This window comes from Echinops telfairi, unplaced genomic scaffold, assembly GCF_000313985.2.
Source record: "Echinops telfairi isolate 266 unplaced genomic scaffold, ASM31398v2 ScPeMD7_2;HRSCAF=8, whole genome shotgun sequence".
In the NCBI taxonomy this organism is placed as follows: domain Eukaryota; kingdom Metazoa; phylum Chordata; class Mammalia; order Afrosoricida; family Tenrecidae; genus Echinops; species Echinops telfairi.
In genome coordinates, this window is record NW_022103898.1 from 54,729,137 (window position 1) to 54,756,465 (window position 27,329).

At 37.7% G+C, this 27,329-nt stretch overlaps 1 protein-coding gene and 1 pseudogene across 1 annotated transcript in view; both read right to left on the reverse strand.

Annotated features, from left to right (window-relative positions):
* Positions 1–4,931: 4,931 nt before the first annotated feature.
* LOC123521588 lies at positions 4,932–7,141 on the reverse strand (annotated as a pseudogene).
* Positions 7,142–12,258: 5,117 nt separating this feature from the next.
* The window catches only part of ZDHHC17 (zinc finger DHHC-type palmitoyltransferase 17), a 101,097-nt gene continuing 86,026 nt past the window's right edge, over positions 12,259–27,329 (reverse strand). The window contains exons 11-17 of the mRNA XM_045288739.1: positions 25,314–25,438; positions 24,459–24,521; positions 20,601–20,694; positions 19,684–19,767; positions 17,769–17,926; positions 16,304–16,398; positions 12,259–15,202 (exon numbers count right to left, since the gene is read on the reverse strand). Of these exons, the coding sequence (XP_045144674.1) occupies positions 15,064–15,202; positions 16,304–16,398; positions 17,769–17,926; positions 19,684–19,767; positions 20,601–20,694; positions 24,459–24,521; positions 25,314–25,438 (758 nt within the window). The 3' untranslated portion in view covers positions 12,259–15,063. The remainder of the gene's footprint in view (positions 15,203–16,303; positions 16,399–17,768; positions 17,927–19,683; positions 19,768–20,600; positions 20,695–24,458; positions 24,522–25,313; positions 25,439–27,329) is intronic.

Below are 27,329 nucleotides of genomic sequence, written 5' to 3' on the forward strand. Positions count from 1 at the left end.
AGGGAGACGTCGGACAGAGCAAGATATGACAAAATAACAATTTATAAACTACCAAGGGCTCATGAGGGAGGGGGGAGCGGGGAGGGAGGGGAAAAAATGAGGACCTAATGCCGGGGGCTTAAGTGGAGAGGAAATGTTTTGAGAAAGATGAGGGCAATGAATGTGAAAACGTGCTTTACCCAATTGGTGTATGGATGGATTGTGATAAAAGTTGTTGAGCCCCTAATAAAGTGATTTAAAAAAAAAAGTTTTTAGCAAAATGCAAGTGGTGGACATCTTTCCAAATCTTTGCAGCTTTGCAACAGGTTTATGGGAATGCCACCGAACTTAAAACAGCATTTTTTAGATGGATGGGCCATTTAAGGGTGATCTCCAGGGAAAGAAGTCAGCTCAGAAGACAATGCTGATGGTTTTTTAGATTCCAAAGGGGTAAGCTTGATAGATTTTTTTCAAAGGACACAGGCTACTCGTGAGTTTATTATGAAATCTAAAGAAATTGGAAAAAAGTATATCTTTGCTAAAGATATTTTGTTGTTGTTGTTCATCAAGATAATGTACCAACTCATTCTTCAAGGATTGCAAGAGCTGCCCTATAAGAATTTTGTTGGTAAACCTTACCTTAAAGCCCTGATTTTCCCTTTTCAAGTTTATTTTTGTGCTACAAACTGAAAAAAACAACACAAACAAACCACAACCCCCTCAAACATTGAAAAAGAGTACCATTCAAGTCCTTTGAGGATGCCAGAACTGCTCTTGTGACATGGTGTAAATCTAAGAGTACAGATATTTCAGGGAGGAGTTATAGAGATGGTAACAGGTTTTAGAAGTACATAGACCTACTATGTCAAGAAACAATAGCTTCACATACTGAGATTTTGTTTACTAAATGTATTTATGATTTTATAGCAATATCTTTACTTATTCCCTAGCCCAAGTACTTCATATGGAAATATAGTCCCAGGGTAGCTGTCAGAAGATGGTTACATTTTAGATGCCCAGCCCTTAGAAATCAAGCTGTAAGTAAACTGAGGAGTTGAATGAGTGTATTTGGCCTTATGTCTATGCTCACAGCCATGGATATGGAAAACTAGCCCTATTTTGAGAAACATCTCCATTGTTCTGACAGAACTGTTTTAAAATACACTCTCCAAACGGAAAATGTGCTCCCTGTAATAGCCCTCCTAAGGAGCAGTCATAAAGGGGCTACCACAAAAATGTCTCATTCCCGCATCTGGCTAGTCATTATGTATGAAAGTTATCTGTAGCTAAGAGCAATCAGGTTCTATAACCCAAACCACTGCAAAATGCAGCAAACTCTCTCTGACATCTCTTGCTGATACTAATCACAGATTGCTCCTCTGGGGAGGGTTCAGGGGCATCTGAGGTCACCGAGTCATTTTCATTGCCCGTTCATTATGTTACCCACGTATTATATGCCTCACTATGTCATGTGTATGCTTTATGACACATACTCCTTTCGAAAGATCTATAAGCACCATTATATATGCCCACTGGAAAATACATTCACTCTCTTGGTCCTGACATAGGGACAGGGAGCCCCTGTGCCCCACTGTCTATCTTTCTTTATTATTTTCCACGATTGAAAAGTTGCTCTTAAGGAGCCATCTGAGTGCTGGGCACCCATCCCCATACAGCAGTACTTTTCAACCTTGACTGCACATTAAAATGTTTGGGAAAAATTTTCCAACTACTGTTCTTTCCTTTTTGTTTCCATTCCAATCACCAATATTTATCAATGCATCTTGACTGGGTGCTTGATTAATTTCAGACTGAAGACATTAGTAGAGTCCTTCAAGTTCTTCATAACTTGCTTCAGGGGTTGGTACATAAATGTGAATAATAGTAATATTGACTGGATTTCCTTTTATAAGCATAGATATTATCCTGCCAAAGACAACATTGTACTGTATATACTCGAGTATAAGCTGAGTTTACAGCACTTTCATGCAGTTTTTGTGGTAAAATTAGGTGCCTCAGTGGATATTCAGGTCGGTTTATACTTGAGAATATATGATACTTCAAGATACATCTTGAAATGTCCTTTTTGATGATGAATACAACCCCATTCTTCTTGGATCTATCATTCTGGCATAGTAAAACATATAATTTTCTGATTCAAAATGGCTGGACCAGAGAGCCATTGGTGTTTTTAATACCTCATATGCATGTGAAAGTTGGGACACTGAATAAGGAAGACCAAAGAAGAATTTGAATTATGTTGTTGGTGAAGAATATTAAAAGTACCACGGACTTCCAAAAGGTCAAACAAATCTGTCTTGGAAGTGGTATAGCCAGAGTGCTCCCGAGAGGCAAGGGTGGTGAGCCTTCATCTCACACTTTGGACTACTGTCAGGAGAGATAATTTCTGGAGAACTTCCTGATTGGTAAAATAGAGAGGCCGTGACAAAGAAGCATGCCCTGGGCAAGGTCGATTAACACAGTGGCTCCAGCACTGAGCTGAACCATAACACTTGTGAGGACAGCACGGCACGCGACCAGCAATGCTTTGTTCTGTTGTATGCTAGGTCACTTTGCGTCGGAACTGACTCAATGACACCTAACCACCACCACCACACCACCCGGTTTCAATATGGCTCGTCATAATCTATCTTTATTGTTTATCCTTCTCCATCTTCCCTCAGAACCGCCCGCCCCAACCTTGGCTGACCTGCTTTCCGATTCATACAGCTCTTAGTTTTCATCACAGAGGAGCTTTCTCTTCGGCTGGCGGCTCCAGCCCATGGGCCACTCAGACTTCCTGTTCTGCCTACTGGGCTTCACTTTAGAAGCTTCCCTCACTTCCTCGACTTTCCATCTATGTTAGGGGTCCTTCTGCTGGCATATTGTTTGGGCAACCTAGCCAGCAACCTATATTTAAAGCCTTATCACACTGTGGTATAAGTCTATTCTCTTGTCCTCCTCCACAGACTGTAACCCCCTAGAGACAAAAGTCATATTATCTGTTTTTGTATCTCTTAGTCTAGTATTAGTAATTTGGACTTCACTTATTTTTTTTTATAAGAAATTCTGAATTTTATTTAGCATTATCTCTGAGGCACTAATGAGAGTAAAGGAAGACATCCACTATCAATCTCACATTCAACTTTAAGGAGTCTCAACAATAATGAAAGCCCTCACACTATAATCAATCTTGAAAGCATGAAATGCCATGGTCACAATACAGAAACTATATGATGGGGGGCTGTCTATGGAAAGGTGGTAGCCTGAGCAAAATCTTTCCAATCTGAAGACCCCTAAAACAGACTGTTCTGGCTTTTTTCCTTTACAACTCCAAACTATAATGCCACAGACAAAACTTAACAATACAGAAAATGTAACAAAGGAGTCTCTGAGGGAGTGCAATGGTGGCCCGGAGACACAATGAACTGGCTTAAGGGGTCCAACCAATAAAATGAGAGCCAAAGCCTGAAATCCTTCCCACTTACATCTCAGACTAGATCAAGGGAACAGTTCTCTTTAAGCTACAATTTCTTAGTTACACATAAAATCACTGTTCTTCAAACAGAAAATTCATCCTCTACTACTAAATATTAAAGTGACCTTTACCTCTTTTTGACCAGAGGCCAGAGTAATAACTAGGAATTCAGAAATGAGAATGGAAGTTCATCCAAGGTTAATAAAATAAAGCACTTGCCCAACTATATACACCCAGAAATTATTTCTGTCCATGCTACCATGAAAAACAAAATTTAAAAACTGGAAACTCGTACAAGAAGATACTTTTACAGACATTAAAAAAAGGAACAAAGAAAGAAAAGGTAGCTTTCAACATATATTTGCTTCAAAGGACTTTCTTTCAAATTGTCTACTACAATTATTATTTCAGCAAAGTAGAACTTCAGGTAAAAATAAGTACATTAAAGCCCAAATAGAAAACGGAACCTAAAAATTGATATTAAAATACATCAGTAGTCTGTTTAACATCCTTAGTAATTCTATTTTTTCTAAATCTTTCCACAAAAGGGTGTTACAGTTCTTCAGTTTACTGCAAAGATCTCTTAAAATAAAGACTCGCCCTTAATATTGAAACAATACAAATTATTCATCATTGCTACTATACTGGAAAGTATAATGGAAGTACATCTTAAATAAAATGAGGATATTTTACTTATTGAACTTATGTTCAACAAGCAGATCGCTTTTCCCTCTTCCTATCTACAATCATGGGTAATATTTTATAAGCTAAGTTAGAAAGATGCAAATTATTTTTGTTGTTGTTGTGTTTGTTTTTTAAATACTTTTATTAGGGGCTCTTACATCTCTGATCACAATCCATACATACATCCATGGTGTCAAGCACATTTGTACATTTATTGCCATCATCCTCAAAACATTTACTTTCCACTTGAGCCCCTGGTAACAGCTCATTTTTGCCCCCTCCCTCATGTACCCTTGATAACTTATAAATTATTATTTTGTCATATCTTGCACTGTCCGACGTCTCTCCTCACCCACCTTTCTGCTGTCCATCCTCCAGGGAGGAGGTTATATTCTTTTTTTTTTTTTTTTAACATTTTATTAGGGGCTCATACAACTGTTATCCCAATCCATACACACATCAATTGTGTAAAGCGCATTTGTACATCGTTTCTCAAAACATTTTCTCTCCACTTAAAGCCCCGACATTAGGTCCTCATTTTTCCCCTCCCACCCCGCTCCCCCCTCCCGCGTGAGCCCTTGATAGTTTATAAATGGGTATTTTGTCATATTTGCCCTGTCCGATGTCTCCCTTCACCCACTTTTTGGTTGTCTGTCCCCCAGGGAGGAGGTCACACACAGTCACATGTAATCGGTTCCCTCTTTCTTACCCATTCTCCCTTTACCCTCCCTGTTTTGCCACTCACACCACTGGTCCTATAGGGCTCATCCGTCCTGGATTCCCTGTATTTTCAGTTCCTATCTGTACCAGTGTACCTCCTCTGGTCTAGCCAGACTTCCAAGTTATATTCTTTTAAATGATGAAAGCTAACCATGTTTTGCTCAAGAATACTATTAAAGACATAGGGTATTTTACAGCAGATAAGTTTGCCAAGTTCCTGAAGGCAAAACAATAATGTAATGAACCCAGTATTGTCCAGCTTGTTGTTGCTCCTTGCTCCAGAAAATCTGGTGGCAGATGCTGCTGAGACAACACCCTGATACCACCACTGCTCTTGTCACAGTTGGAGCCACTATGTTAGAACATTCGTGTCCTTATGATGCAAGTCCTAGCAAAAAGCATCCCACAAATCCACTGGACATCACGATGTTGTGTTTAATAAATTCTGTTGCTTCTTCAATTATATTGATTTCAGGTGCTGCTATATTTGCACAAAAATCCAGCACACCAGCCAGTCACTCCACCCATTACGATCTGAGTGGCTACTGAGTATTTTTCTGCCATGGGTCCTGAACTGTGGCCACTCGATTCCACCAGTGGTGGCTTCTGGTACACTCAGTTAAATCCAATACCTCATAAGACTCATCATCACTTTCAGAGTCTTAGGGACGGGGGTTCCGGGTTGCCATGATTCTGCCGACGGCCGGTCCAGGGTCGGACTTCACTTGTTTTTATGGATAAAGTATTCCACTGTATATTTATATCACATTTTGTTTATCTATTATGTTGATGGAAATTTTGGTTGTTTCCATTTTTTGACTTGTGAAGTGATAGAATTTTGTTAAAATAGAATTTATTAAAACTTTGATATAGAGCTCTATTACATGAAGGGAAATTAACTTATGAAACAAATGGGGGAGGCAAGGATTTGTTTTTCAATTAAAAATCACTTAGAAAATGTCACAAAGTACCAGACCAAAACCCAAACTCATTGTCATCATGCTGATTTGCTGAGCATGATGCCATCAGCAGTCTCCTGTGCCCCAATTTTTCTTCTCAAAGGAATTCCAAAATTTCTCTCTATGGGTGCTGTGAGGAAGGACAGAAGTAGAATGGGCCCTGTGGGTGGAAGGTGGGCAGAGACTCCCGGCACATCTTTTTCAGGCCCGGAAAGACTCAACAAGCAGCACCATCAGCACCATTAGAGCTAAAACAAACCTGGAAGTCCTGCGTACATTAGCATGGTGAGGGTGAGGGTGTCATCTAACTAATCCCAGGAGGCAGCTGAGGAAATGCAAGCCCAGAGAGGCCTGTGCTTTACCCCAGGGCTCATGGTGGCCAAAGGAGTCTAGGTGGTTGCCCACACTCTGCCCAGTATTGTGGTCTCCGCCTGCAAGGAGAACTCAGCTAGGGGGCAAGGGCAGACTCACCTCTGAGGAGATCCTGTGTCAGAGGCTGATAACCTGCACTTCAGTCACGTTATTTTTGTGTTTATTATGGTTACAGCTATTTCTTAGTATATCCAACCTCTGAGAATCATCAATTGTTGTGTATCACTGAGTCCATTTCGATTCGAAGTGACCCTACAGGACAGAGAACAGCACCACAGAGGTGAGTAGGCTGTAATGCTTTCATTGTCAGTGTTATTATTATTTTATAGTTCCAGGTCTGTCTGCTGATCTTTATGAGTATTTTCCAGTCCGGTCTGATGAGGTGCCAAGCCCTGTCCCGAGTCAGAAGTCTATTCAGGATTCCTCAGGAAATTGGTTACTTTGCTCCCGTTTCGCTCCCTTCCCATTTCACCCCGTTGTGCGTGGGGCAAACCAGGCACACTTTCCGCAGTGTCTCCAGTGAATGTCAATTCTCAAGGTGAGGCCGCCCTACAGTCCTCTCTGTGCATTGGCTGTGCATAGCAGGGATGTCGTCCTGGGGAAGGGGGCTTGGTGGGCCGTGAAGAGGTCCTTTCTCTCTCTCTCAGTTCGCACCTGTGTGGTCTTTATATCTGTATTACATTCTTCTGGGGAGGGGGTCAACAAAGCTCAGTAGTTATTTATTATTTTTAAATTAAAAAAGCCCTTTCTAATTCGACTTCAGAGGTGGCCTGGGGTGCACAAAAGCTGGGATCCCTCCCCTGCGCGGTCACCCTGAGCTTGCTCCAGGTTCCAGGGCGGATGGCCAGGCCGGCTGTGGCAGGGTGCTCTGGCCCAGTAGGGCCCCCGAAGGGCGAGGGACCGCCCCAGAAGGAGCTAGAGGACCCCCTTCCCTTTGGGAGCAAGTGCCCCGCACGCACCTTCCACCCAAGGAGGCCAGCTCCCCATAAAGGCGGCCCTGTGCCGCTGGCCAGAGGTGATTCCGCCTGTTTGAGCTGCGGCAGCGCGAAGGCATTCTTGAAGATGGGGAAGATGGCACGGCGGCCACGGCGAGAGCAGGCCCAACAGCCCTCCCACCCCACCCCCGCTCCAGCTTCCGGGCCAGGGCGCTAGCGGAGAGGGCCGCGCTGGGGGCTGAGGAAGGAGGGGTGGCTGAAGACGTCTCCGCTTCAACCCACGTGCGTGGTGTGGCGAAGTCCCCAAGCGGAGCCGGTCCAGTCAGCCGTCCACCTCCGCTCCTTACAGCGCGCGCCCAGCCCCCGAGCGACAGCGCGCGGCCGCTCCGGGCGGGGTCTCTTCCGGCCCCCGGAGGCCTGACCTCCGCTTCCGGTGCACGCCCGCCGGGCCGGGGACGGAGGCCGGCCGGGCTCAGAGCGCCCCTCGGCGCCCGCGGGCTGGAAGAGGGCGTCCTCCTTGGTAGGGACGCTAGGGGGCGCCGGCGGGCTGTTCAAGTTTCTTCACTCTCCCTCCTGACGGAAAGACAGATAGTTGTACCTTATATTTAGGAGTATTTCTTCATGTTTGATGGCTGTCTGAATGTCTTCTCAGGTTCTCTGCCCATTTTAAGTTGAATTATTGTTGTTTTTTCATCATTTTTTCCCCTGTGATTCCTGTTCCCATCCCCTCTCCTAACACTCCCAACTTGGCCTTGTGTAGATGCTATGTGATTATTTTACGGAGGGCTCCTTTCCTGGTATCATCCCCCCTTACGGGCCTGTTTATTGCAAAGCTGAAAATGGAGCCACGGGGGCGAGTTTGTTTGTAGACCTGGGAGGCCCATAGTCTTGGGGTTCCGCCAATCTCTGACCAGGAAGCAGTCTTTTCTACAAGTTTTGGTTTTGTTCCCTATTTTTGACTGACTATTCGGGGGCTTCTAATGGGATCCCTTTCAGAGCAGTTAGCAATGGTACCGTCTAGTTCTGGTCTGAGTCACTAGCACATTCGGGCTTATTGGGCTAATTCGGGCTGTTCAAGTTTCCTCACTCTCCCTCCTGACGGAAAGACAGATAGTTGTACCTTATATTTAGGAGTATTTCTTCATGTTTGATGGCTGTCTGAATGTCTTCTCAGGTTCTCTGCCCATTTTAAGTTGAATTATTGTTGTTTTTTCTCATTGTTGTTTTTTCTATAAACTTTAGAGATTTGTCCCTTTTCTGTCGTTGCCAATTCTTTCTCCATCTGTGGATTTTCTCTTTTTGTGTGTGAAGTACTTTAATGCACGAGTGCCCAATTTCTAGATCCCAGTCTTCTACTTTGTCTAGTTTGTTTTCAGTTATGCTTGATGGTGCCATAAACTATGGCTTCTCTTTTCCACCAATGACTTGTGTGTTTCTAGGTTTTACATTTAAGTCTTTGAGCTCATTTTTATATATTATGTGAGAATAAAGGCGGCTTTTTTTGTGTGTGCAAGTGAAGAGGTGGTTTTGCCAACATTATTGATTAACATTTGTTATCCCTTCTCCATGTGCTCTAGTTTTTTGTCAAGGTTAGCTGCCCATAGATGGGCAGTTACTTCGAAGTTCTTAATTTTGCCCCATTAGTTGATGTGCCTATTGCTGGACCAGTACCAGGCTCTTTCTACTACCATGGCTGTCATTGTTGAGATCTGGAAATGTGACCTTCTTCTTTTAAATCGTGATGTTCCTCCGGGATCAGTTTTCCTAAGCTATACTATTTATGGGAGCAGATTGTCAGGTCTTTTTCTCCCAGAGCCACTTATGGTCTAACAGCTCAGTATTTAACCATTGTACCACAATGGCTCCTGACGAACTACCAATAATAAGCGCTATAAATTACTAGCTGTAAATATGACTAGCTATTTATAAATATATAAATATACATGGACTGATGGCATATTACACTCTTAAAAGAACCACTTTCCCTACACAGGTACAGGTAAGAGCTGGAGACACAGGAATCTAGGCCAGATAAACTCCTCAGGTCCAATGAGAGTAGTGATACCAGAAGGGGAAGTTGAGGGGAGGAAGGGGGAACCGATCACAATGACCTACATATCATGTCCGTTCTCCCAGGGGGACGGATAACAGAAAAGTGGGTGAAGGGGTACATCAGACAGTGTAAGACATGAAAAAAAATTTAATAAATTATCAAGGTTTCATGAGGGAAGATGGGGGAAGGAGAGGAAAAATGAGGAGCTGATACCAAGGGCTCAAGTAGATGTTTGGAAAATGATAACAAATATACAAATGTGCTTGACACAATGGATGGATGGGTTGTGGTAAGTGCTATATGAGTACCTAATAAAATGACTTTAAAAAAACAAACCACTTCCCCTGAGCTGTTCATAGGTACGGTGCTCTGAGCAGTGCCAAGAAACAGAATGGGAAGACATCTCCACATCTAAAGATGAACATCACAGTGAAGGCAGTCAACCTCCCAAGCAACAGTCTGCCTAGAACCCATGAACCTCCTATCCGCTCCCTATATGTACAGCTAAGAACCACTGTGACAGAGGAGACCTCACCTCCGCTGGGGTCAGTTTCTCAAGAGGGGGGGGGGGGGAGTTGCTACCATAAACTCTGCTATAGTCACCCCAAATCAAAAGTGATAAGTAAACTTCTAAGTCCAGATGGGGGGTGGAGGACATGTATGCCTGATAGGTTATTACATTTCTGTTGGTAGGTAAGCAGGGATGAACAACCTCCCAGTAGGTAAAAAACGCTAAACACTTAACCTATCTAGAACCCAAGGGGAATGTGGTAGATAACTTCCTGTCAACTCTAATAAGATATAAAAGTGAAGGGGTGAAGTTTAGCCTGTCAATCAAATCCCACCTTGATGACCTAATTTAGAGGTGTTGAGATAAATGGCTCTGGAGGCAGGCCACCCTCTCTGCCTTCACCTTCCTGTTGGTGAGCCACGCAGCTGAGATCTGCGAGTCTTGTGATGCTTCCGCTCCCATTGGACTCACAAGACCCTGCACCCACTGGCCTGTGATCCTCCTGTGGTCTGCATGATTGCATGTAGTTGCATGAATCTGAAGAGGGATTTATGGACGAGTATCGGGCGTATAGACTTGATCTGGACAGGGCTGGGATGGTTTCCTGATATATAACTGTTTCTTGATTAAAGCTCTCTCACAGAGTGTCACTTTCTCTAATCAACGTAACCTAACACAGAGCGCCTATGCCAGGGCTGTGATCCTACTTGGACATTTTTGACCTAGTTCCTGTTCACCCTTTGTGACCCAATTATATAGCCTACTGGGACTTAAGACTCTGTCCTTTCAAGATTCTCATCTCTCATAGGCCACACCAGGACTTGATGTGGAAACTACTCTGTGAACTGGGATTTACCTCAAACACGCCTGTCTTTGGACTGAAGGCTGAGATTCTCTAGTGTGAGAGCAGATGACTGCTATCCCCAGGGCACAGAACCAGTGGTTATTGGACTTTGGTTTGGCATCTCTTGCTTTGAGGGTGCCAATGAATGGGGTGGCCTAGGACTACAATATACTACTGTCTGTTTTAATGCCCCCCTTGTTTTATTATGACATGTATTAATCTGGTAGGGAAAGTTCTGCGGATGTGAATAAATGTTATTAGAAGTTTTGCCCTATTACCCTCCCCCCCACTGTTTGTGAAAATAGTGTCCAGACACTTGAGTTTAATCTATACAAGTCAACAGTTCACGTATTGTGGTTCACAGCTAACCTATACTTGTATAATTTCCTTTTCCCAACAGTGTTTTAAAACTGTAACAATGGCTAAACTAATGACACCATCAATAGAATTACCTTATGCTTCATGGGGGTGATTGATAATGTTCTCTAACATAAAATGCTAATGATGTCTCTAAGGTGAATCAGAGATGATATAAATAACCCAAAGATCTATCGATTACTTTTGAGCTCAAACTTGATTCTAGCCCCAACCTAGGCACAATTAGCCCCACTTGATGCTCGCCCTCATGAAGAGATCACTGAAGATATGGTGCTATAATGAAAAGAAGCAAAGAAACTAGATGGTGCCCAGTTATTAGAAGGAATGGCAACTGGGAATCTTAATGGATTGTTTTCAAAATAGCAGCCATCTAAGTGAAGTGTCAACTAAGTCCACATGGAAGCAGCATACCCGTTTGTGTGATATAAGAATTGTAAATAATAAAATCCAAATCTTTAAAAGGGAATGGTATCAGAGCTTAAATTTTGAACACCTGGTTATCATTAGGATATGGATGACAGAAGTCCAAAATCCACTTGCAGAGTGCACGTATGGATTAGACCTCTAGTGAATCACTTCTGATCATAGTCAAGGGCCGGGAATTGCTATCATGCAGAGTGCACTGGAAGTGGAGTCTCACAGATGCAGTTAAAATATTTTCGGCTTTCTTTTCTACTAAGGTTTTTCTCTGTTTTACTTTATTGCTGTGATTTTCTGTTTTTATGTATACAAAATTCAGGACAGGTAAGTCTATAGTTAGTAACTGGATTAATGGTTTCAGGGGAGGTTGGGGGGAAATGGGGAGCTAATAACGAGTATAAGAAAGAAGAAAAGTTTCTAAAAGGTTCTAAAGTTGACTGTGGTGATGACAGTACAACTCTTAATATACTTTATTATTGAATTGTATGATGTGAATTATATGCCAGTGACTCTCTTAATAAATATAAACAAAACCGTCTATTAACATTGGACTCTCTAACTTTAACCACGTAAGCACCAGGGAATGAAAGATTCCTTCATTTTTGCTTTTCCAAGCAAATGAGATCAATACTTGATAGACTTAATGTCTCTTCATTGGCTTTCAACATACTCAGCTTTAACACTGAGATTCAGTACATGAGAATCCTGAATAATTTTACACAAACAAAAATTCTTTCATCTTTTAAAAACAGCAACACCAATCTCCCCCATCATTTATTTTTGCCAATTTAACTAAGATTCTCAAGTCCCCTTACTCATATTGGGTCAGGCAATACATACATAGGCTGAGATCGCAGGCTCCACTACCAAAACCGTTCAATCAGGTTTTTTGAAGCGAACTAAGTGAACTCACAACACAAGCATGTAATTAAGAGTCAATATTTATTCTGATTAATATTTTACAAAATTTTCACAGAATTAATTTATGTAAGGAGAGCTAATTTATTAAACACTTTACAGGTTTTTCTTTCCACAGAGTAACACAGTAAGTAATAAAATAATACTTGGCACAGTTATAAAGAAAATATTTTTAAAAAATCCATAGTTTAAGATGTAATAATGCTGTTTTACATTTATTAATATTTTAAATAAGTTCCTGGGAACATGAAAAATTATGAATAAAAACTCCAAGGAAGAAATTCATGTCTGGGCTGAGGCTAAATTAAATTGCTACTTGCTAAATTATCCAATTAAGCTGATGTGCACTGTTCCCCAATGTGTCACCCTCACACACGTTAGCAGTGGATTAAATTGGTTCCACACACAGGGCCTACGAAATAATTTAAAAGACGGTAGCTGCTGCACGGTTGGCTCCGTATCATCTGCCCATTTCTGAGTTACAGATTTCATTTGTACTATGAGATGGTTAGTACTAAAGAATTCACATTGGTAGTATTTCCCATATAATTTTACATCCCAGAGGGTTGTCTTTTTCTCTGTTTAACTACAGATATGTCATGTGCACTAAAAAGAATATTGTACCACAAAGAAAGAAAATGGTAACAACACTCTTATCCAAACTTGGAGAAAACTACCAGTCTTCAACCAACTGTTCATAAAAATGTATTTGATAAAAATCAAAACTGAGTTTTCATGTGAAGTGGCTCAAAATACAAAAATTAAAACAAAATTCTACTATTGTATAAATAACTTTGAATTCAAAAAATATCTAAAAATTCCCCCAATTAGTAGTCAAAACTAGCAGACACATTTGTAAAATTAACCAGTTTCTTACATTCTATGACAAAAATGGCACAGTGCTATTGCCACCCCACACCCTCTCTTTCCTTTTCAAAAATAAAGTACATATGCCAATTTTTCTAATATTAAAACACTCACATACACTAAGGGTAGTCTTTTTTGATGTGTGACTTGTGGTCAAAGGAACAACTATATATTTATATATATATATATATAAAAATGTACTTGGAAATACTGAACATCAACTATATACATTTTCACTGCTCCTCTTACTAAGGCCAGGGGCGGGTTATACCACTAGATTGCTTTAATCCCTGTAATCTGCGTTTTACAGGGAAAACTAATTTTACCAAGCAGCAGACATGCAGTGAACTTGCAGGGTGTAATGCCTATTAACAGCAATATTGGACAGCACTAGAAGCTCATTAGTTATCTCCCTTTTCTTTTTGGTTGGATAAAATGAAATGAGCAGCTTTAAATACACTAACACATACAGACACAAGGAGAAAACTATTTGATAAATTATATATATACAGATACACATTCTTTACACTGGTCTAGGATCTGTTATCAGTCTGACCACCCACCCACCTACCCCGTTCCCTCTCACAGGTTTCCCACAGGTTTCTCGAACCACAGTTTGCTACAGCACATTAGAGGACTAAACCAAGTCTTACCCTGTAAACAATATTTATGAAGCAAGTGTCTAGTAGTTCACCTTGAGAGTATGGAAATGCTGTAACACAAACTGATCAGTGCATCATGTTTACAGTAAAAAAATCTTTCTGAACTGTTTACACAGAGCTTTAATGAATTTAAAAACATTCAATATTAGGAAAATTGAAATAATCTTTGGGATTAAATTCTATGTTCCGATAGGTCATTTTTGAAAAACCACATATACCATTAGTTTTTCTTTAATTCACATGTGCTATGTACAGAGATCATGCTCCATCTTTAGATAAATGCCATTATTTTGCCTACAGTTTATTTTGCATCTTGGAATTTTAAGAAATATCCATTTATATCTAGGACTTAAGAATTTTGAATTAACTTATTTGTTCTGCCTTTCCTGGAAATGTCACCTCAATTCTTAAGAATTATGCTATTTGCACAGCGAGGTAAATTCTAAGTTATACTCACTGGATAGTGTCTACTAGTATACATCCTACAAAATTTATCATGCACTTAGTAGGGCTTTTAAGTTTGAACAAAATAATGTGACTTACGATGCTCATGCAAGTGCTTTATCATCAGACCAGAAGACCCCAGCGCAAGGTTACTACAAATTATTTTACTGAACTAGAAACACCAGCCAGGCAACAGCTGATAGAAAATATTTTTAGCACATTTTTTAAGAACATTATTTTCTTACGCCTTTGAAGAAACATTGCAGTAGATCCCTAATATGACCACATGATTTGTATCACATTACTTACATGTACATTCTAAAATGTACACAGTATGAATCGGAATCAATTTGAGACGACTCTTCTGGAATGAGATGCAGTTACTATCAGTTGTTAGGTGCTGTTGGGTTGGTTCTGACTCAGTAGATTGCATCATAAACAGTAGCTTGCATCACAAAGTGTAACCATATGCTGTAAATTTCGTTTTAACTAGAATCAAGCATTTCTAATCAGTACACCATATCTGTCAACAGAATAGTCCACTCTCTTTTCATGGAAAGTATGAGAACAAAACCCAAAAGTTGAGTAGGTTGGAAATTTCCACATGAAGAACCATTAAAATCCTATGGCATTTCTTCTTTCCAGTAGTGGCAGTGTGTTCTGTCCATCTTTACTTCTGTTAATAAAAGTGTTGGAAAAAATAAAACTGTAAAATTAATTGTTAGCCCTACACACAACATGCTATTGTTCAAAGGATGTGGATTCGAGAGTGAGAGAGACACGGACAGATACAGTTTTCAGGCACCACTCAGCAATCTGCTTCATTAGAAAATAGGCTGCTACACAAGCTGGTACCCAGATCCTGATATCTGGTCATATTCTATTGCATACTGCCTGGTCCAGTCCACAATAACAGGACGAAAGAGGCCACAGCATCGAAATTCAAAGAAGTCTATGACGTTTCTTATACATCCATGGCTAAAACACAAATAGAACCCAAAGTAAGTAAACAGAGTAAATAAGAACAATGATTTAATATAACATTCAATATAATTTTAATATTTTTTTCTAACTGTAAAAACCCGTTACTTGTCAAATTGTACTTCCATCTTTTGATTTATCCATGTATGATTTATCTGTTTGCCCCCAGTTTTGCCAACAATTATTTTTTTCTATTTTGTTAATTTAATGGGTGATAAAATTCAATTTTAAAGTTATTCACTTATCAATTTTTTCATTCCAGTGTCATATGCCATTTTTAATAAATTTTAATCATATGCAATTTTAATAATTATTTTATAGATAGATGGATCTTTGGAAAGAGGAAAATTAATTCCAAAACTGAGAAAGTGTAAGAAAAAATAATTATAAGTAATATGGATCTGGGAGTAGACATAAGAGTAACACTGACATTAAAAATAAAAGACAAAGGGATTAAGATAAGCAACCCAGAAATATTAGGATTTCAATAACATGATATATTTGGAAATGTAATAAGTATTAAACTGTATAAAAATTATACTTATGGGAGATTTCTCAAAACCACCAAGCTGCCTGTCTTATGTTTGTTTTTATTTAAAGGTTTGCTTGTTTTCCAGAAACACAAAAGAATAGCACTGGAGAAGCATGAGGGTAATGGCAAGTACCTCAAAGTTTTAAATATTTAATACAATTAGGACACTTGTTTCTAGGTATCAAACTGAATGCAAATTATATATACGTATGTGTACACACAAATACGCATCTACATACATAAAGGTGCTTTTGAAAGCTCATTAAAAAAAGGAAATCAAAAAGGGTTATTTCCACAAACTTTTTGAAACCCCTTACATTTACATTTCTTTATATACAGTTAATGTGAAATGACCAATGGTACTTCTTGAAGAAATTTTATATTGAAGTAGATTTGTAAGTTTCTTCAAGTATTACTAAGTAAACAAAATAATGCCCACTTCAAACTCTACTGCCCCACTCAACTAACATAATGCTCTCTCGTACTCACTAAATGGTTACTGAATTCAGTCCGTAAGAAAATTTAAATAACAAGGGAAAATATTCAAGATACAAATGTGTACATACTTGAATGGGCTTTCAATAGATGTTGTTGTGACTTTAAAATGTTTGTATCTTCTGGCATTCATCCTTTCATTTGTAGTAATTCCCAAGCATGATATCTAACAGGTAAAAGCAAGCAAGCCATTACTCACTCTGAATGTATCATATTTTAAAAGCTTATTTTCAAAAGGACTGGGATGGAAAGAAAATTATAAAGCGTGAATTTTGGTTCTCCAAGAGAAGATCGTCAAGTTCATTTACATGAGGTCATTATCACTGTGTAAAGTAGTCAGCTAAATGGGAAATATATTTAAAAACAGGTTGCTTGGCATTGTGGCCATGGACAGATTTCCATTATGCACAAACAAGTTCACCACTACCCTCCTTAAAAGGGTACTTTTTAAAAACCATAATTTAAAATAGTAAACAAATAGTTATTATTTTGGATCATAAAAATTATACCATGAGCATAAAAACTAAATGAATAGCATTATCATTCTAGCTTCCTATTTTATCTACTTGGATGTATTTGAAACCGGGACAACAGGAATATAAAGCTCTGCCTGAATGTCAAAAGTTCTTAATGTGAAACTAAGACAGAACTTTGGTCTCTATTGGTCTCTAGTTGTCTGAATTAAAGGTGAATGAAATAAACTAAAGTCTTAAAGAAGAATTTAGTTCACATAAACCATACCTTTTCTAACATGAAACCAAAAGAACTAGATGGTGCCTGACTATCAATACAGACCATTCTAACCAGTGACACAAGAGAAGGTCCTGGATAGAATGGGAGAAAAATTTAGAACGAAGTTCAAATTCCAAAAACCAGCAAGACCTACTGAAGACCAATAGAGAAACCCCTAAAATACCCTTTGAACTTGGCACTGAGCTTATAAAACAATATATCCATGAGTAATGTGCTCCCTTCCACAATCAACTATGAAACTAAAGGGTCAACGTTTACCCAAAAGCAAAGATGAAATAATAAAGCAGGAGAAGGAAAGCTGGACCAATGGGAACACCAAGCAGAATGGAAATGAGAATGCTGATACATTGTAAGAATTGTTCAATTTCACAGTATAAAGCTAGGTAAGTGAGAACCAAGTCTGCTGTGTTCAATTTTACTTAAAATGTAATAGAAATATTTTAAAGCATTCTTAATATGAGAAAAAGGAGAGGATACAGATATAAACTCATGGCTATCAAGTAAATTCTGACTCACAGCAACCCTACAAGATAGGGTAGACCTCTCCCTGTGGGTTTCTGAGACTTTGTGGTATCTCTTTATGGGAATAGAAAGCATCTGGTGGTTTAGAACTACTGGCCTTTTGGTTAGCAGCCCGACAAGAGAAGATAAATCCACAGATAAAATGAATCACTGAAAGCTTGAATGTTTCAAAAGAGAATAATACATCAGTATCTTTTAAGCAGAGTCTGAACTTTTATGAACGTTTTCAGTTAGCACACTAACAAGCACACATATACATACCTGGTACATCTGACACATGAGTAGTACAGCCACCCACATGAAATGAAAAACACTGTTCAGAAACATCCAAAACATCCAAGGTGAACATGTGGCAATTTGAGTAATATATGTCCAAAATCCATCCTTGGTGTAAGTGGTCTCACAGTGGAGTCCCCAGTCTAAACCAGAGCAGAAGTATTCATATGTACTCAATCAAACACCCAATGTATGCATATGTACTAGGCACTGCTTAGAAAACATGGTCAACGAGTCTAGATTTATGTCATAATTTTCAATAGCAAATGTTTCCTATACATTTTAATAACAATTAGATGCTAATAAAAAATTTTTAATGGGAAAAAAATTTTTAATGGAAAAGCAGTAACCAATCTTTAAAATTTTACTTTATGTTAGGAATAGTTTTTTATTTAATTGGCATTGCATACATATACTCAAAAGAACATTTTCTTTATACAAAAATAAGAGGATATACCAAGGGGCCGCAAAGTTTGTGGAAAACCACAATGAAAACATAATGAAAATTTTCCTTGGACTTTTTGAAGCTCCCTCATATATATAAATGAGATTTTACTTTTGAAGGGGATAGAAAACATAAAAGGGTCGCCTTGGTGAGGTAAACTGCTTCCAACATAAGTCTCCTACTCTCTGAGAGCCACTGCCACTCTTTGAGAACCGTTAAAGAATAACGGTTGCAGGACTGTGTTTCGTAAAGATCTCTGACTAGAACTATTCATCTCTATTTGTCAAAGTGAAGCATCCAGCTTCCACTACATGTTTTTTGTGACAAGATTGGCCTGAAGGATAGTGAGTTTACATCACCAGTGTTTCTGTAGTGAAATTTGCACATTCTCATGAGACCAAGTGGAAAACAGCACTCCCAACCCTATGTTTGATATATTGATGTCTATACTAATTTCTTCTGCTTCAGTAGTGAACATATGAACAAATTCCTTGATAGTGATCTAAAGATCAGATAATTCTTTTTCAATCTCTGCTCCATGTACCACAGAGCCAGAAAATAACAGGTTGAGATGTTTACTTCTAATGTCTATGAAATGGCTAAAGAGAATACACCAATCTGATAGAGCCTAACACCGCCAACCAAGGACATTTTGTTGAAATCTCACTTTTGTTCCTAAAAATTGAACAAGTTTAATATTCTATACCATAAAATCTGTGTTTGAAGAGGTAGCAGTGCCAAGACATTATTCCAACTATCTCTGCAGACAGAAATATGAAGAAAGCATCCCTCTACCCAGGTTTCATTTTCAAACCAGGATCTAATGCATATTATGCTGTGTCACAAAATCCTAAAGCACAATAACTAGTATCTTCATTTAAACTTTTGCCAAAATGTGTTCTCAGTCCAATAAAAAAATATTTCCACTAAGGTATTAAACTTATATGGCTGTGAATGAAAACTTATTCTGGAAAGGGTAATGTCTATTACCTATCAATATTCTTAATAAGCAGTAATACCTTACTTTTCAGGATAATACAAGCCTTGTGCATATTTAACTTCAAGTACATTTCCCCAAATGTCTAGTTAAACAAAGGAACTAGCACAATCAAATACTGTAAGAACTACTAGGGAAAAGCAAGCACATGATGTGAAAAATGTTGGTGTATTTTTCCCAGAAGCTTTTCAAAGCCTATTAAACCAACACATTTTTCAGTAGACAAGAATTCAAAAAAGGGAAGTTGGTCAATAATTCTGTTTTCATATACTATATATTGAACATAATTTGATAATACTAAAATAGTTCTGTAGCTATTTTTCTCCTTTATGCTTCATTGTAGTAAGGTGCCCCACACCATAATTTTTAGTTTAAAACTTTTATTATAATCTGCTAATATGGTATCTGATTATGCAAACATTTATGTTTTAATAAGGCAAAAAACTAATTGTACTCACAAGAAATGCAACCATAAATCATCCAGCAGATCATAAAAAGCAAGAAGAATAGGTAGCCCATAAAGTATCTATGGTTGCCTGCACCTAAAGAACAACACAGAGCAATCTTTTTCAGCTAAGAAAAAACAACTGGTAATACACCTTTTGGGGGTATGCCATGAAAGGTGTGATATAACTTTGACAATAATCACATATATTAACTATTTTAAAGAATGTTTACAATAAAATAAATGTTTTAATAAAAGTCTTAAAAAAAGAATGCGTATAAAGATACATAAAGATGTGATGATTGCAATGATATTCATTCTGAACCAAATAAATCACAACTCTAAAGCTTAAACCGTACTCTTTGTTTTCTGAGATTTAATATGACCTTGATTTGTCTTTACTTTTGTGACTGTTGTAATACAGTTTTTCAAAGGCTTCTCCCCAGCAGGGTCGCAGCATCCGTGTAGTGCTTCCTTCCTGTAACCTCATAAAATGTCATGGTCACCCTCAGACCACTTCGTCCATCTCATCAGACTATGTAGTGAACACTGAGAGATGCTGAGTTCTGATTTTTCATTCTTCTCTGCCACTGTACATGAAATTATTTCAAATATCTTTACTACCTTATTTCCTTTAATTTAATTAAAGTAGAAATGTCCTTGTTAACTAATGGGTAACGTATGAAAGACCAGAAATGAACAGATAAATGTTATCAATCTTTTCCATACTTTTGACTTTATAGCCCCCTCCAACCCAACTGAGATAACGAGTTGGTAAATCAGAAGATAAATGAAAGTGAAGGGAATGCAGGGTGCAATAAAGCGTAGAAATGAACTTTTCTATGTCTAATATTGCACTTCATTAGTTATCTAAAATAATTTAAGTATTATAAATGAACAATATAATTAGAAATTACTAACATAACTTACCTACACAGTTACCCACCCATGGGCAATGATGATCAAATTTTGCTATGCAGCGGTTGCACACACCACAATGTTTGGACCTCACTGGTTTCCGTATCTGTCAACAGGCACGTTAAAAGGACTATAAAAGGCCATAACCAAGACAAAAACTGAACATTTACTTTCTCAAATCACAATTATGCAAAAGCAACTAGATTTTTTTGAGTAAAAGTGCACCATAATTTCCAAACAATAAAACCAAACAAAAATCATGACTCTTACCTTTTGAAATTTTAACTGGTAACAATAAACAGGATAAAGCTACTCCAGCATATAAACTTCCAAGATTACAATACAATGATGAATGTATAAAGTAACAAAAATATTAAAGACCAAATTACTATTGTTAAGAATGTTTCTCTCCATTCCTTAAATTTCTGAAAAGTGAAAAAAAATTTAAAGGGTAACTGTGTAGGTAAGTTATATCACACACAGAAAGAATCACAATCCAGGCTTCTAAATGAAGACCAAGTGTGATTAATGGTCATGATACTAAGCATTCACTAATGCAATAAAATCGTTCCTTAGTGAAATGAAGGCCAGATAGGTTTTGAATTAATAATGATTAAAATATGGCTGTTCCGCAAATTAGCAAATAACAGAATGTTGTCATTTGGTGTGCCGTCAAGTTGGTTCTGACTCAGTGACCCAATGTACAATAGAATGAACACCGCCTAGTGCGACAAACGGAAATACAGCATACACAAGACATCTATTTCTCTTACGCACCTCTTGAGAACTCAAAATAAGATATAGCAATTCCCTTGCTGAAATGTATGACCCTGGCTAAGAAAATGCTCAGGCAGTTTAAATAGCCACTGTTTCTTACAGAGACCATAAAATATTATTGAGCTCTTGACAGTCAAGAAAAAATTGTTTATGCTGTCTCAGTATTTAAGCCTTCTGGAATGCTTTTTATTCGACATTACTCTAAACTCACCAAGTGAAGTTAAGAACTCACTGGTGATCTTCACAAGTCTGGTAGTCTCGGTGCTGGCTATGTAACCAGTTACTAAGCCATACCAGGAACAATATTTGTAATATCACTCACTGGGGTTCAACAAAAGCACTCCCATTCCCTACGAGTTTGCAGAAGTTGTACACTATTTTCAGGTACCAAGGAAAAGGCACCTGAGGACTGTGTAATTCTTGTATCTACTAAAATAACACATTCTGGTGTGTGAAATGTCAGCCCTGTTTCTGGGTGTATTTGACCTGTGGATTCCAAAACTGGTACCAGCTTCCCATCAGCTATCACCTTTGAGATACAAGACACTCTTCACTCTGCTTACCCATTAAAAAAATCAACGAACAAAAACCCCAGGGTATTTTTATGTAGCGTTTAAATTATCTTTTAAGCATGAAGGAAACACATTAAAAATTAAGGCAAAAGTGTACTACGTGAAAATATACGTATTTCATACCAAAAGCACTTTTTTTCGGATAACACACTTTCCAGTCATTCGACATATAAGAAACTAGAGCAGATGTGTCCTAGCCAATGCAATTTCCTGAACCTGTGCCTCAAATAAGCCCAGGAAAAGGCACGAAGACAAACACGTTTTTGTTGGGCTGTGTAATCCAAGGACAAGAGGAATGGGTTATTAGCCACCGCGATCAAACGAAAGCTGAGGAGGAGAAATCTGTAAGGGCATAAACCCTTCTGTCCTGACCTGAAGTCCTCAGCCACACAGCCCTTTGGACAACACTCGTCAACTAAGTCTGAATCAAGGACTGCAGCAGGACTCCTGAACTTAACAGTCTTGCTGGTTCACTTACAGAATAATCAATTTTTATGAAACTCTTATGCATATGTGTTCTCAGGGTATGGAGCATTCCCATATAATGAATACCTCAGCCAATCTTAATAAGTGTATTAGAAAATACTGTCTTTATTTTATAGCATAGGCTCCCAAGCTTATTTGGCCTACTATCCCCTTTTCAAGGAAAAAAAAAAAAAATTAGTGCCCCACAAAAATTATTATTTTTAAATTTTATAAGGCATAATCCAGGATGATATATAGGTTTCTGCTTTTGCAGCACCCTACTCCCCCTATTCCAGTGGTTACAGCCTGCTTTGGGAAACTGCTTTGCAGCATTATATACCTAGAAGCCTAGTGGCACTAAGGGTTCAGCATTAAGCTGCTAAACACAAGGTTAAGAATTCAGACGGACAGTTGAAACCTGCTCTGCAGGAGAAGAATGAGGCTGTTTCCATACAGTCTCAGAAACCCTACACAGGTACCCCATGAGTCATAACCAGCTCAGTCCATGGCAGTAGGTTTGGCTTTGGTGATTTTATTAACTATCTGTAATATTATCTAGAGGTGCATGACTGAATATAATAAAATTTTTTATGATATTGATAAAAATAGTCTTGCTCTTGCCAATGGATATTTATTTACAATGAAACGACTATCTGTATTGAGCAACTACATAATTTGTTTGTCACATGGTAAGTACTTCATCAGTGAACATCTGACTCTGTGGAAGAGAATATTTCTACAGAAACAGTTGTTTATAAAAACATTCTAGGCACTAAGACAGGAATATCAATCATGTGAATGATTCTTAAGCCTAGAAGAGGCCTGAAAACACAAAAGAATATACGCATTATGTCATTATTCTAAAGTTATTATGAAAGTAGTGAAGCATATTTTGAAAATTCACAATCACAACTGTTCAATCAAAGAATATTAAGCAATTTAATTCATAAGTATAATGGGGGCTTTAAAAAGTTCATGGAAAAATTGAATTAAAATATGATGGAGTTTTCCCACAAACCTTTTGATGTCCTATTATAAAACTAGTGCTGGGAGGGAGGGGAAAAATGAGGACCTAATGTCGGGGGTTTAAATGGAGAGAAAATGTTTTGAGAAATGATGTACAAATGCGCTTTACACAATTGATGTGTGTATGGATTGGGATAACAGTTATATGAGCCCGTAATAAAATGTTAAAAAAAAAAACAAAAAACTAGTGCTAAATTTCAAAACTCATTGTACAACCCTATCAACCATTAATCAATTATTAACATAATGTTGATTTTAATGAAATTTCAATGTATAACTTAAAGGTATAAATATGCTCTATTAGGTACTAACTGGGTTAATTCCTTTTCATTCTGAGAAACGTTGTGTAACAGGTTTGACAGTCTACATAACTTTAGGCATAAACTTTATAAGAATTAAGCTGAAAATAACATATAAAACAGTATTTTTTAATTCTATATAAAATTAAGTGTTTAGTTAATAAACAATGTCAAAATTACTACATCTAATTCGATAAATATATTTAATTGCATATATATCTTTACTCACAATTTGCTTAAAGATGATGTCTGTTAATATCAATGATAACATTATGCTCAAAGTTGCACAAGCACTTTAATACAGGCATTCAAATTAAACCTGTTTGGCAGATATGTTTTGTTAAAGCCAATGTAATGAATTTTTTCATTTTGACCTTTGAAATACAATTCTACTTTCTTAAAATGTATTTAGGAAAGCAATGTATTAGGAAATTATAGTGAAACTCTGATTTTTAGGTGTCTTACTACTTAGCTTTTAATTTAGTGAGTTACATTTTAAGAGGGAAAAAGAGACTGAATCAAAAGTATGATCAGTTTTTAAAAATAAGGGGAATAAGCACATAAGAAATGAGCCACCTTTTCACCATCTTTATTTCTATGGATTAAAGCCATTTGGGGGCATGGGCAGTGAAAACTGTGCTTGCCTAAAGAAATAATTTTCCTTGTTTCCCACCCCCCACACCTTCTAAGCTATGCCAATGGGAAGAGGAGGAAAGAATAAAGAATACTACCAAGCAGGTACTGCAGAATATACTGAGGTCCAGACTTCCTGTCTCTGCAAGTTCAACTATTGTCTGTGAATTTAAAAAATAGCAATATTTTATTCAACATGAAAAATTTCCCCAGTAGACAAAGCTCCCCAACTAGTGAGTCATAAATATGAATCAATAAACAAGTTGTTCATCTTTACTTTACCACGATTTTCAGTTCAAGCAAAATCCTTTATTCACTTGTGCTATTTCATTACAATAAAGCAACTATATTTCTTGGATATACGAAAAGGCAAGCCCAAATTTAGTTGTAGGGATACCTCTCTGAGAATCAAACCCATCGTATGAAGTAGCCTGTATAGGTGCTGATGATGTGAACGTAATTCTAAATCCAATGAGAGCATAATCTTCAAACTGGGTTATGACTAAGAAAATCTGCAAAACTAATTAGCAGTAATATCTGCAGAATATTGTAATTTAAGAATACCAATCTCTATGCAGCCTGGATAAAGGGGAATCAGACTACGAACGTGCCAGTGTTTTACTCTACTGTGGAAAGGAATCATTGATAAGATTTGTTTTCAGAGTCAGAATAGAACTGGACAATCTAACTCTAGTTGAATTCTCTACTCAAATGATGACATTGAGATTACAAGCTTTACTTTCCTAAATATCTGGGCTATAGAACAAGGGTGCACTGGATACCCAGACAAGTCTTTTAGTCCTGGAATGATACATCTGTACTATCAAACAATTCATTGCCTGCAGGCTGACAGAGTCACTCCAAAAGACATTTTTCCCCCTTTGCACTCTAATACCTGCTACTTAAACACAGATGGTAAATTTGTCAGATAAATACAGACTGTATCTTGCTACCTTTTTCTTTTGCTCTTCTGTGGCTTTAATAATTCCTGGATCTGATTTCCAAGACTTTCCAAAGTTGTAGAAAAGTGCAATACTATTGGCAAGGAATGGAAGATGGATATATAAAAAGTTGAGATGTACCTAGAGTTAAGGAATTTAAAGAATGGTAAATTAAAATTACATATAAAATGTGTAATACATAAAATTATACCATGAAAGAGAATGCCCTACCGATCAACAAGCTGAGGGTTTTTTCTATCAAAATGGGAATATTTCCCATTACATTCATAATTAAATGTAAAACATAAAAATGTGACTGCTTCATAAACTATACATCATGTAGGCTTCAACATTTTTTAGTCATATTCAACACATTTTAGTCAACAATTTTGCATACATGCAAAATTCAGTAAATACATATCTTTTATTCTTTTTAAAATTTTTTCTTTTTTATTCAACTATAAATACATATTTTTAAATGATCAGTTTTAATTGGATAAAAATAAGACTTCTCATGTTTAAAGTCATTAACACACTTTGTATGCATTAAAAAGGTGTGTCTCAAATACCTCAGATTTCTCTTAACTCTAGGGAGTTCAAAAAGGAAAAACTTGCTTCCCCTCTAATTTAAAAGTTTATATATGTACTGTGTACATTTGCCTAGTCAGAGATCTGAGTAATAGTTACAATACCTTAATAAAGATTAATGATTAATTCGGGTAGATGATAGAATTCAGTGAGCATACATTTTAAAGTCTGCCTTTTATGACGAGACTCAAGTTGATCTTAATTGTAGAAGACACACATATATGGATGTGATGAAAACAGTTTTATTATTGTTGCATGTTGTAGTACTGATTCTGACTCAGTGACCCTTTGTCCAAGCAGAACTGCCCCACAGGGTTTTCTAGGCTGTAAGACTAGATAATCTCTCCTAGAGATTCAGTCTCAAAACCCACAGAGGGAGGTAGTTGTATTCTGTCCTTGAAATCCAAGCAGTAGCATTACGTTTTGAGTTAAAATTCAATATTGTGCTGAAAGTCTTAGTTAGCCCTATCAGGTAAGAAAGGTAAATGAAACACATCCAACTGGTAAAGTATAACTAGATTTGCACATAATATGATCCTATACGTAGAAATTTCTAAAGACTACAGCAAGAAAATTGTTAGAAGTAACAAAGCTTCAGCAGAGTTGAAGAGTAGCATACAAACATCCGTCAGATTCTTCTACAGTAACTGAAAGCTCTATGAAAGAAATCAGAAAAGCAATACCACTTACAACAGCCACCCAAAAGATAAAAGAGTTAGGAATAAATATAACCACAGAAACAAGAACTGTGCAAGGAAAACTACAGAACACTGCCACAAGAGACCTACATGAGTGGAAGAATATACCATGTTTACAGACAGGAAGACTTAATATTGGGAAATTGTCATCCTCACCAAAGCAAGTCACAAGTATAACTCTGATCCAGATTATGGAAAAGTAAATCACCAACTTTATATGGAAAGGAGAGAGACCCCAGATAAGCAAAATACTACTAAAGAAGAACAAAATAGGAGGCCTCTTCAACGACAAACCTCAAAACCTACCACATAGCCATGGCATTTGAAACAGTCTACCACAGGTACAATGACAGATGCACAGACCAATGGAATAGAATTGAACCGAGAGGTAAATCCACCGACCTACAGATCACAGACTTCATCATCAAAAAATACACATTTTAATATCTGTTTTGAAATACAATGCTGTCTGTGATGGATAACATCTATCTGCATATACAGAAATACAATTAATACAAGTATTATACAATTTTTTTGCACCAACTACTAAAGCCTGTGATGCACAAACTGAAGAATTGTACCAGCATCTTCAGTGGGAATCAAGAGGCATTGATCATTAGCGATTAGAATATGAAAGTTGGAAAAGCCAAGGAAGGAATTGTAGTTAGAAAATATGGTCTTGGTGGTAGAAATGAATCTGGAGACTGAATGACAGAATTTTGCAAGACCAATAACTTCTGTT